General features: G+C 41.9%; 1 protein-coding gene across 1 annotated transcript in view; it reads right to left on the bottom strand.

Annotated features, from left to right (window-relative positions):
- Nucleotides 1–10801, bottom strand: part of ptbp1a (polypyrimidine tract binding protein 1a) — a 12086-nt gene extending 1285 nt beyond the window's left edge. Inside the window, exons 1-16 of the mRNA XM_060887635.1 lie at nt 10727–10801; nt 8298–8351; nt 8145–8175; nt 6720–6786; nt 6315–6487; nt 6039–6185; nt 5531–5686; nt 5333–5443; nt 5003–5183; nt 4275–4352; nt 3991–4118; nt 3336–3369; nt 2472–2564; nt 1955–2171; nt 1757–1834; nt 1–1599 (exon numbers count right to left, since the gene is read on the bottom strand). The exon at nt 1–1599 is cut by the window's left edge and continues 1285 nt beyond it. Coding sequence (XP_060743618.1) covers nt 1467–1599; nt 1757–1834; nt 1955–2171; nt 2472–2564; nt 3336–3369; nt 3991–4118; nt 4275–4352; nt 5003–5183; nt 5333–5443; nt 5531–5686; nt 6039–6185; nt 6315–6487; nt 6720–6786; nt 8145–8175; nt 8298–8351; nt 10727–10734 — 1689 coding nt within the window. The 5' untranslated portion in view covers nt 10735–10801 and the 3' untranslated portion in view covers nt 1–1466. The remainder of the gene's footprint in view (nt 1600–1756; nt 1835–1954; nt 2172–2471; nt 2565–3335; nt 3370–3990; nt 4119–4274; nt 4353–5002; nt 5184–5332; nt 5444–5530; nt 5687–6038; nt 6186–6314; nt 6488–6719; nt 6787–8144; nt 8176–8297; nt 8352–10726) is intronic.
- Between the last annotated feature and the right edge of the window lie 1153 nt (nt 10802–11954).

The raw sequence follows: 11954 nt of genomic DNA, 5'->3' as shown, positions 1-11954 counted from the left end.
ACCAACTCTGACATTTTATTTTAGATCAACCAAAATAATTCCTCCCGGCGGTGCGAGCGACCGAGCCGTCCTCATCCTCATCACACAATCTGCCCAGGATTAATATGCAAAATTATCACGAACACCCAAAACAAATTAAGGACCAAAAGAAATCACGGGACGAGACCCAATATGTAAATAAACTGCTTTAAATGAGGAAAAAAGAGAAAGTTTAAACTGATGACGTGAATCCCAGATACGTCTAGACAGCTGAGTAAAAAAACCTACCTGGGATTAATATGCAAATTAACCACAATTAAAGCTGAATGTCTTTAATTTACAAACATCCTGTGAACTGTCTGAAGTTCTGATATCAGACTAATATGAACTCATTAAATCAATAATAAATCACTTGGCAGACTCTGAGGCACTTAAACCTGCTTTTTCTAAAGATACAGATTTCTCCTATTATACAAAAATTGCCCCAAAAATCCAATTCCTCTCCTTCGTCTGTATCCGTGATGTAAAGATTGTTAGAGCACAAAAACTAATCAAAAAGCCCCAACATGGCTCTAATATGCAGATATATGCTAACGAGGGGCGTGTCCTAGAGACTAATCTGCATAATTAACATACGACCAAAAAGGTTCCGCTATCAACAATATCAAAAGCCCTGAAGTGATGAATCTTCACTCTGATGTTCCCCAGAAGACAAAGTTCTAGCTTTGTTTTTTTTTGGAATATAGAAGATTCTTTATACCACAAGAAGAATGATACGAATATTCAAATTAACCTGCTTCATAATCAAATGCCATGTTTCTCATCACAAAAACAACTAGATTGAAAGTCTTCAGAGTTTCCACCCCGATTCAGATGATTATAAGCCGCTACATTCTACACATCGTTTATAGTAAAATATCTGAGAAACATGGAAATAAGGATGCATTTCTGCTCTGGGAGTCAAATAAGAAATAACCCTCAAACCCAAATCTGTTCTTTTATAAACCTGAAAAGTCTACACTCGAAAACCCAAAGCTCAAGTGTGTTATAAAACAGAATTACGGTCCAACAGGAAGTGACCATATAAGGCACTGTTTTTAAAGGCAGAAATGATGACGTTTATGAGTGGGACATTTAAAAAATTTTAGGGATTGTGTGTGTGTTGTGTGTTCGTGTGATTGTAGGCACCAAGTGTGAACCAGGCAGCATCTACGATTGCGAAGAAAAAAAAAAAAAAAAAAAAACCCAGAATCCCCAATAGAAAAACTAATATATATGTATATGTATATGTGTGTATATATATATATACATAATAATAAAACAAAACAAATATTTTTTTGCACCAGAAAGTTTAAGAAAACGTGAGATTACAAATTAAACCCAAATTAAAATATTGGGTTTTTCAGGTCTGTGTGCAGATAATAAGAAAATGCATTTTGTGTGTGTGTGTGTGTGTGTGTGTGTGTGTGTAAAACCCGGTGAGGGTCTCAGATGGTGGATTTGGAGAAGGACACACGGAGGTGATGGTTCTCGCCCAGATTGTGATTGTGGAACTCGATCAGCGACTCAATGGCCTCCTCCACTGAGCCCAGCTGAATCAGCGCCATCTTGTGGTCTTTCCTGAGAGAACAGGAGGAAAGGGGACACAGGTGTGCTTTACAACTAAATAGATGAAACAGGACAGAACTAGAGAACAATTACATATGTACAGATATTAAAAGGATGAGTTAGTAAAGTTTTAGGAGCAGTGGGTGAGTGTGTGAGGAAGAGAACGTACTGGAAAAACTTGAAGGCTTTCACTGTGGCTCCTGAACTTCTGAACAGTCCTTTAAGATCATCTTCACTAACAGAGGGTCTGTGTACACACACACAGTTTAGATTTATAGCACGCATCAGTAACCATCAGATCTACACTACATTAATTACATAGTAAAATATCAACCTCGCTTGGGACAGACGGATGGTGGAGACTTACGGAATGTTGGACAGGTGCAGGGTAGAGGATGGAGGGAAGATGTTGGAGTAGTTCTTGGAGCCAGGCTTTTTGAAGCGGTGAAGAGGAGAGGTGGAGAAGTCTTTAGTGAGTCCCTGGTCCTCATGTCCCTCTCTGGGAAGCTGCACTGTGGTGTGTTTGGACAGAGTCACACGCAGAGGCTTCCCATGCAGCTTCTGTCCATTCAGATAACTCATCGCTGACACACACACAGTTAGTTAGTCTCTAGTCCTCCATCCATACAAGTCATCTTGCTCTATTTCTCATCCTCACTCACTATCTATCCCTATACTTTTCTTCTATCTCTCTCTCTCTCAATACTCCACCCTCCATTCACCCCATACATACAGTATGCTTTATCTCTCTTCATCTCATCCTTCCTCCCTTTATCTCTTTCCAGCTCCATCTCTCCATCCCCTCATCTTGTTCCCACCCTCCATAACTCGCTCCAGTGATGTAAACAGAAAATTTCCAGCCTGTAGTTTAAGGTCGTATTTACCGAGCTGTGCTTGTGTTCCGTCTGCCATCTGCACCAGAGCGTTCTCTTTCTTATTGAAGAGAATCTTCACCCTCATCACGTCGCCATACACACCTTCAACAGACGCACGCACACACACACAGCTGAAATCAGTGGAATTCGGTGACAACATGCGCTAAAACAGAACACTGACGAAATCTCTAATTCTATAATAATTCTACAACTCAGGGACTGATTAAATAATTCTGCTCTACATCCTGTCTGTAACTCAGCCCTGATGAACAGGAGATCTAAATAACGAGATGGTCTACAGCTGATTATGTGATCTGATTTACAACATGCAAATAAACAATACGTGAGACATGCAGACGCCTAGCATGGAGTTTACTATGAAGCCAGGAAGATCTAAATGTTCCTTCTGCACACTAGAGATGTGGCGTCACTACCCAGGGCACATGTAGTTACTCAAACACCGTTAGCTACAGGTTTAGAGCTGTGGCTTCATCCCAAATTACTCAAGAGACCTGAATTATAACTATATGAAATACTATGAAAATCATTCTCTAGTTTATGAGAGATTAGGTGCGAGAGCATATACTTTCACACACGCCAACTAAACTTAACATATAAACTGTTTGAAATCGACTTAATATTTTTTTAAAAATTGCACTTTCCAATTCCTGAATAAACTCCTTGAGACCCAAAGAGAAATACGTTTAACGTCTAATAAAAGTGGAAATGCTGCATTTTGTTGCCAACGTGCTAATCTGCTAACTTCAGCCCATCCTGTATGTGTGCAGCTGCCTGAAGCTGACTGGTGAAGATAGAGACAGAACGGTTATAAATATGAAACACAAAAAGAAGGAGATGCCAGTGATAACATACCGAAAAGAATAAAGAGGCATTGGGGCGTAACGCTCTTTAGAAACAGCAGAGGAAGGCAGCGAGGGAGGAAGGGAAGGGAGAAAGATCGGAGAAGTGCAGGTTCAACATTTCCGCAGATCCAAACAGAAGAACGTAAAAGAAGGAGAAAAAAATCCAGGAGAGAACAAATGTGGGTTTGTCGTTCGTCGTCAATGGGGGGGAGAAAAAAAAAAAAAAAAAAAGCCAGGATATGAGAGAGAGAGAGAGAGAGAGAGAGAGAGAGAGAGAGAGAGAGAGAGAGAGAGAGAGAGAGAGAGAGAGAGAGAGAGAGAGAGAGAGAGAGAGAGAGAGAGAGAGGGGGAGAGGGAGAAGGAAGAAAAAAACAAAACAGAAGGTCAGGTGAGTACACACAGTGTTGCAGAAGTCACTAAAATTAAATACTTTCACTAAGAGAAAAAGATGAGAAACAGATTAACAATGAAACACAGGAAAAGGCAAAGAGACAAAATTCTACAACTGAAACACGGCTCATGGTCAAAACCTCAACACGTCAGCTTTACAGACAAAAATCATTAATACTGCAGAAACTCATTTACTAAATAACTAATCAGTGAAATACTAAGTGATTTATCTTAGCTACGTTACTTATACATCTATAAAATTACACCACACACACCTCAGGGTTAAGGTTACTGACAAGCAGGACAGTGTGTGTTGTGGTGTTGAGGCCGGTCAGGGAGAGTCGACCGGCAGCCGGAACGCCGAGAGACGCCAACGCACTGGGAATACCAGCAAGAGACAAACCTGAGGACGGAAAACCAAGAACACAAAGAGATATAACATAACGCCCTTTCTCCATCTTTATTTACAACATGGAACCCGTGTTCAGCTTCACCGAAATGCACTGGATGTGAATAACAAGATTAGAGCTCTGATAGCACGTGTACGGTGTAATCTGACCTGCTGCCTGCTGGAGAGTGAACGCTGGAGGGAACCCGTGACTGCTCCCAAAAGGAGCTGCAGAGATTAAACCAGGGCCTGAGAAAGAGAGAGAGACAGACAGAGAGAGAAAGAGAGAGAGACAGACAGAGAGAGACAGACAGAGAGAGAGAGAGACAGAGAGAGAGACAGAGAGAGAGAGAGAGAGAGAGACAGAGAGAGAGAGAGAGAGAGAGACAGAGAGAGAGAGAGAGAGAGAGACAGAGAGAGAGAGAGAGAGAGACAGAGAGAGAGAGAGAGAGAGAGACAGAGAGAGAGAGAGAGACAGAGAGAGAGAGACAGAGACAGAGAGAGAGACAGAGAGAGAGAGAGAGAGACAGAGAGAGAGAGAGAGAGAGAGACAGAGAGAGAGAGAGAGAGAGAGAGAGAGAGAGAGAGAGAGAGAGAGACAGAGACAGAGAGAGAGACAGAGAGAGAGAGAGAGAGAGAGAGAGAGAGAGAGAGAGAGAGAGAGAGAGAGAGAGACAGACAGACAGAGAAATAATGAATTAATAATATACATTATAATGAGGTTGGTAGCTTAGTAAGTTTGAATCCCAGCTCCACCAAGCTGCCACTGATACTGAAAGTGTTAGCCGCTCTGGACAAGGGCATAAATGTAAATGTAAACATCACTGTACTCTGAATCCTCCATTCAATAGCTGGACCACAGTGATATGGAGTACACAACCCTGCCCTGAAGTCCTTACTGAAGGCGGTGGTGGCGATGGTCTGCTGATCGAGCGAAGACGGGCCGTCCCCCGTGGGCAGGTCGGGCCGAGTGTAGTCTCTGCTCTTATCGTTGTTGTACTTGACGTTCAGGCTGGTGAGTTTGGAGAAGCTGATGCGCAGTGTACAGCAGGCATTATAGATGTTCTGTCCATCCAAAGACTGGAGGGGGGGAGGAAGAAAAAAAACATTCACAGAAATCCAGATGTGGCTTTACAGATGTGTACCGTGTGTGTCACTGGTGAGGAAGAGTTCTGTGTTTAGAGCTCATCACATCACAGCCCATGCATTACACAGTGTTATTTTCTCACCAGCTTGGCATGCTGAGCAGTCATGGCATCAGAGTACTGAACCAGAGCCTGGAACTGGTTGTTTTTGGTAAACGTGATGATCTTCAGCACCGTACCAAACTTCGAGAAGATCTACTCCAAAATGAAGAAAAAAAGAATGAGTCCTAACCTACAGTGAGTCTGATCAGTCACTAAAGCTCAGAACAGGTGAGCAGTTACCTGGTGCAGGACATCCAGAGTGACTGGGTAGAACAGGTTCTCCACAATCACCCTCAGTACAGGACTATGGCTTCCAGCTCCTCCTGCATCCACACTGCTGAGTGGCACGCTGGCCGTCTGAACAGCATTCACTGCCTGTAGGGCCGCCTGAGCACGCTACAACACGCCATTAACACAGTGTTAACACGCCAACAGCAATGTAAACTACATTAACACATGCTTCTAATCAGAAATGCAGCAGAATGACACAAAGAAGCTCAAAGAGCCAGAGCCAAACACAGCCAATAGACAAAAGGGTGGGGCCAAAAACATGGCAGCAACCAATAGATTAAGGCCAAAAATGTTTGGGCCACTAGGGAGATGGTATGTGGTTTGGGACACACCCAGAATGGAGCACTGAGGTGGTCTGTGTATTAGCATGTGATTGTGTTTGGTGCTATACAGTGAACTTTGTGGTTTGGGACACAGCCACAGGTGAGAGGTGTCAAAAGGTGTGTTAATGATGTACCACTTGGTTGGGTGAGTTGTCAGTTTTCAGCTCCTTGTGGTTGGAGTACTGCACGAAGACGGGATGATTTCGTATGACCGGTGTGACGGAGGAGTAATAGTTCACCATGGTCTGAGCAGACTCCTCCGTGTTCATCTCCAGAAAAGCCTGAGAATTACAGACCACACATTTAGACACCTCACAGTCAGGACAGAGCTCAGTGTTTAGTCTTAGCCATTTCTCGCTCACTGGCTGACACTTCCCTTATGACCGGCACAAGCACGTGTACAAACCCACCTGGTTTTTGCCTTTGAGCATCAGCAGGTTGGTCACTTTGCCAAAGGGAAGTCCTAATGAGATCACCTCGGCCTCGTTGATGTCGCTGGGTAACTTTCTGACGTGGACGACTCGAGAGGGGACGCCCGGACTCCTGATGTCCCCTTTAAACTTCTTACTGTCGTTACCGTTTGCTGGAGACACGCAAAGAACCAGGACTGAATTTTACATCCTCACACTTACATTAACCAGTTTAATTAATAATAAAAATCCTTAATAACGGATTCGGTAATTCAGGCAGCTCGTTTAGATAAATGTAGTAAAAGGCTTGAGGACACGCCCACTTTTATTCTCTAGAGACTCTTATTGTGATAAAGACAGCAGTGTAAAAGTCTTACTAAAGTGAAAGTGCAGTAATATACACACCTGCCCCTGAGCTCATGATATAGGGACCGTTAGAGACACAGGAGGTAAAGAGTTCGTCAGATCCCCTCTGAAAACACAAAACACCTTCATTAAAAATGTTAAACTAGATAAATAAAACTACCCCAGCGATTAAATATAGCTTGTTTAAAGAGCAAACAAAATACTGACAGATAAACCAACTAAACTAAAAACTAAAAGATAACAAATAGCTTAATATTAGGTTAAAAGACAAGATTACACGCCACCAAACAGCTAAAATAAAGAATAAATTGCTTAAACAATCTTATATAAAACATTTAAAGACACAAACCAATGAAATTATTAAAATGATGAAATCAATATCAATAACTAAGGTTTAATGACGGACGTGTTCTGTGGAAGGGGACGGACATTTATACACACAGACAGACAGACACCCAGACCGACCCACACCAGCCCGTGTCTCAGTACTGTATGATGGTGAGAGTCTGTTTGGTCACATGATGTGATGAACAGGAGACTTTCCTCTCCAGCAGCATCATCACATCTGTTGTGTTTATTAGTTTATTACTGTAACAAAGGATAAACACTCGTCTGTTCCTCATCACACCAGTTACCTGGTGAGGATGTTTATATATTCATTTGATCATCTGATGGTAGTAACGATGCTGTTCTCCTCGTTCTATATTATTTAGCTAGCTTTTTTTTTTAATACATTAATACCTTAATTTGATTTTGTTTACATTTTATTTTCTTAATTTTGAATTGTATCTCTAAGTAATAAAGCTTTTCTGAGGTGGTTATTTTATTTAGAACAAAATGCGTTTGCATTTATTCATTTATTTAAAATGATTAGTTTAATGACTTTATATGTATTTATTATTCTCTTGTTAAAACACTTTTGTTAAAAGTGAATTTTAGTTTATTTAGAAATGTTAATGTATTTATTAAAAACCTAAACACTGATGTACACGGTGTACTGTAGACGTGTCCACAAGTCAAGGGATGATTTTCTTTCATCTCTCGTAGTGAAGCAGAAAACAAGCTGAACTCCTCAGAGGAAGGAAACAACTGAACCTGAACAATGAGTGTGAGCCAGTGAGGGATATGACGCGAGAGCGTGTGCGAGAGAGCGCGAGAGCTGGATCTCCTCAGCTCTGAGGAATGTTGCTCCCTGCTGCCTTTATAGACTTTATTTATTTTCCCTATTTGACAGAAGACAGAAAGCAGAAGCAGGAAGCCGACGCCCCTTTTTCTCCCCCTCTCTCTCGCTGCTCTACTACTTTTGCACTCAAGACGTTTATAACCCTTGAACATGCTTTTATTTTCTTTGTACTACACTTAAACACAGAGCCGGACTAAAGCTGGTGAATGAGATCATAACTGGAGAACAATCCTGTAATAAACTCTGAGCTATAGAAGCTGTAATGAAGTGTCAGGACGTACCTTTGTGCCGACTGTTATATCATGGACACCGCTGTAAGAAAGGAAATAAAGCGGAAGAGCGATCAAACACTGTTTCTACATGTACACACAATCAAGGAACCCCCCCCCCCCCCTTAATAGTTAAACTTTAACTACTGAAGCTGTGTAACTCACTCAATGTCAGTGATGTAACTGGATCCCAGAGGATACAAATCCGTCTCTAAACGTCTGCAAAAACAGATAAGGTAAACACATCGTTAATAAACATTACATATCTCAGTAAAACAGTGCACTCCAGAACGAATAACTTCTGTATTCTGAGTCTCAGACTGCACAAAGCACATTTTACTGAACCAAACTGATTCACTCCTCAGCTCGCAGGCATACCGGTTGCCATAGCAACATCAGATGATGAGTAGGGCGGGGCGAGCGGGACGCTGTCAGTGATCAATAACCAATGACTTGATTTGAACTGAAGGAGAACTTAGACAACATGCAAAAAATAAAAACCCATGACATTAACATTTCTGAATATTAATGAGCACTTCATTAATATTAATTAGTGCACAATAAACAGCCACAACCTCAATCTCATTCTTAAGTAAGAAAAATAAGTTTGCTTTCTTTGAAGTTTTATTTATTAACCCTCAGAAACGATAACATTGATAAAGATTCATACAAACACCCTCCTGCTCAAGGCTGTAGGCCCCGGCCACCACGCCCCGGCCACCACGCCCCGGCCACCACGCCCCGGCCACCACGCCCCGGCCACCACGCCCCGGCCACCACGCCCCGGCCACCACGCCCCGGCCACCACATGTCTCATTTTTAGGACAAAATTTTTTTAATAAAATAAAAAATAAAGCTTTTATTAAAGAACGTAAAAAGGTTAACATTATAAATGTCCCACATTTATCCATCATGATGTAGATCAAGAAACAAATGCTTTAACAATAATGGAGTTAAAACATGGACTTTGACTTCAACTGTTTAAAGGTGTGTAAAATGTACTAAAAGATTTACCCTGAGTTTTAAAGCAGAATGTGTTAATCATAAAGATCATAATCAAGTAATAATAGTAATAACTAATAATAATAGTTTATGAGGAGAGGAATTAACATGAGGTTTCAGAATAAACTGAAAGGTGGAAAGTTAACTGTGTGTAATCAAGGGGAAACCTGAGGTAAACTGGTGTGTAATCAAGGGGAAACCTGAGGTAAACTGGTGTGTAATCAAGGGGAAACCTGAGGTAAACTGGTGTGTAATCAAGGGGGAACCTGAGGTAAACTGGTGTGTAATCAAGGGGGAACCTGAGGTAAACTGGTGTGTAATCAAGGGGGAACCTGAGGTAAACTGGTGTGTAATCAAGGGGGAACCTGAGGTAAACTGGTGTGTAATCAAGGGGGAACCTGAGGTAAACTGGTGTGTAATCAAGGGGGAACCTGAGGTAAACTGGTGTTTAATCAAAGGGGAAACCTGAGGTAAACTGGTGTGTAATCAAGGGGGAACCTGAGGTAAACTGGTGTTTAATCAAAGGGGAACCTGAGGTAAACTGGTGTGTAATCAAGGGGGAACCTGAGGTAAACTGGTGTGTAATCAAAGGGGAACCTGAGGTAAACTGGTGTGTAATCAAGGGGGAACCTGAGGTAAACTGGTGTGTAATCAAGGGGGAACCTGAGGTAAACTGGTGTTTAATCAAAGGGGAACCTGAGGTAAACTGGTGTTTAATCAAAGGGGAACCTGAGGTAAACTGGTGTGTAATCAAGGGGGAACCTGAGGTAAACTGGTGTGTAATCAAGGGGGAACCTGAGGTAAACTGGTGTGTAATCAAGGGGGAACCTGAGGTAAACTGGTGTGTAATCAAGGGGGAACCTGAGGTAAACTGGTGTGTAATCAAGGGGAACCTGAGGTAAACTGGTGTGTAATCAAGGGGGAACCTGAGGTAAACTGGTGTGTAATCAAGGGGGAACCTGAGGTAAACTGGTGTGTAATCAAGGGGGAACCTGAGGTAAACTGGTGTGTAATCAAGGGGAACCTGAGGTAAACTGGTGTTTAAACTTAGCTTTAGCAGCTCAGGACAGTTAGCGTGCTAATTTAATCCAGAACAACAAACTCAGACTTCAGACTTAATGTTCGGTTAAACACTTCAAGTTAACGAGTTCATTTACGTTCTCTAAGTTCAACACTGATCTTAAACTAATATATTAACATGAATCTTCAACAAGTTGGTTGCTGATGTACAAACTTGCGAATCGTGTCGCTTCCGCGTTACTGATGTCCGCCTGTATTCCGACAAACCCTGAATCCTGCGCACTGATTGGACAGTAATATCCCGCCCTCGCGGCTAATCCTGCTGGTATTTGCTGTTCCAACGTAACGAACCAGTCACAGGACAGGGGGCGGGACTTGTTAGAATACAGGTAGGATTTAACAGCACTAACGTTACCCCGGACATGTTGCTAGCTTGTTACAATGTTTTACACTGACATTCTATCAGCGCATTTATACATCAGTACAGTGCGAATTAAAAAGGCGAAGTGGTAATAATGAAAAGCGCGTGTATCCCCAGACACTTTAACGTGTCTAAACGCCTCAGCACTTACCCGTCCATGGCACCGTCAGCTTTGTGGAGCGTTAACCACACTCACTACAATCCTTTATAGACTCACAAAATGGCGGACAGCCGCCACCGGGCGATGTGATTAGTCAAAAACATGATTATGGGCGGGAACTAAGACAGAGTCTGTCAGTGTGATTGGCCAAAGTGGATGTCACTCTTAAAAAAGGTGGCCTAAAAACTTTTCAGACTAAAGTTCAGTTTAGAGACTTAACTCACACTGACAATGTCTACAGTGTGGAACATAAAAACACCGTGTTTCCAATTCTATAATATATTTTAGAGTTTTTCTTTAAGCACTGAAAAGAGAATAAACATTTGTATTTATGCTGTGTACTATTACTAAAGGTCAGAAGAAAAGAAGAAAAGGTTTCAACACACAGACACAGAAATACACACAGAGATACACACACAGAAATACACACACACACACACACACACAGACACACACAGAAATACACACAGACATACACACACAGAGATACACACACAGAAATACACACACACACACACACACAGACACACACACAGAAATACACACAGAGATACACACAGACACAGAAATACACACAGACATACACACACAGAGATACACACAGACACAGAAATACACACAGACATACACACACAGAGATACACACACAGAAATACACACACACACACACAGAAATACACACAGACATACACACACAGAGATACACACACAGAAATACACACAGACATACACACACAGAGATACACACACAGAAATACACACACACACACAGACACACACACAGAAATACACACAGACACAGAAATACACACAGACATACACACACAGAGATACACACAGACACAGAAATACACACAGACATACACACACAGAGATACACACACACAGAAATACAGACATACACACACAGAGATACACACACACACAGAAATACACACAGACATACACACACAGAGATACACACACACAGACATACATACACACAGACACACACACAGAGATACACACACACAGAAATACACACAGAAATACACACACAGAGATACACACACAGAAATACACACACACAGAAATACACACAGACATACACACACACAGAAATACACACACACAGACATACATACACACAGACAAAGACAGACAGACACACACATACACAAACACACACACACACACACACACACACACACACACACACACACACACACACAGACACACC

The sequence above is a fragment of the Tachysurus vachellii genome, chromosome 15 (genome assembly GCF_030014155.1).
Source record: "Tachysurus vachellii isolate PV-2020 chromosome 15, HZAU_Pvac_v1, whole genome shotgun sequence".
Taxonomy (NCBI): Eukaryota; Metazoa; Chordata; class Actinopteri; order Siluriformes; family Bagridae; genus Tachysurus; species Tachysurus vachellii.
This window is presented reverse-complemented; position numbering and strand designations above follow the sequence as displayed.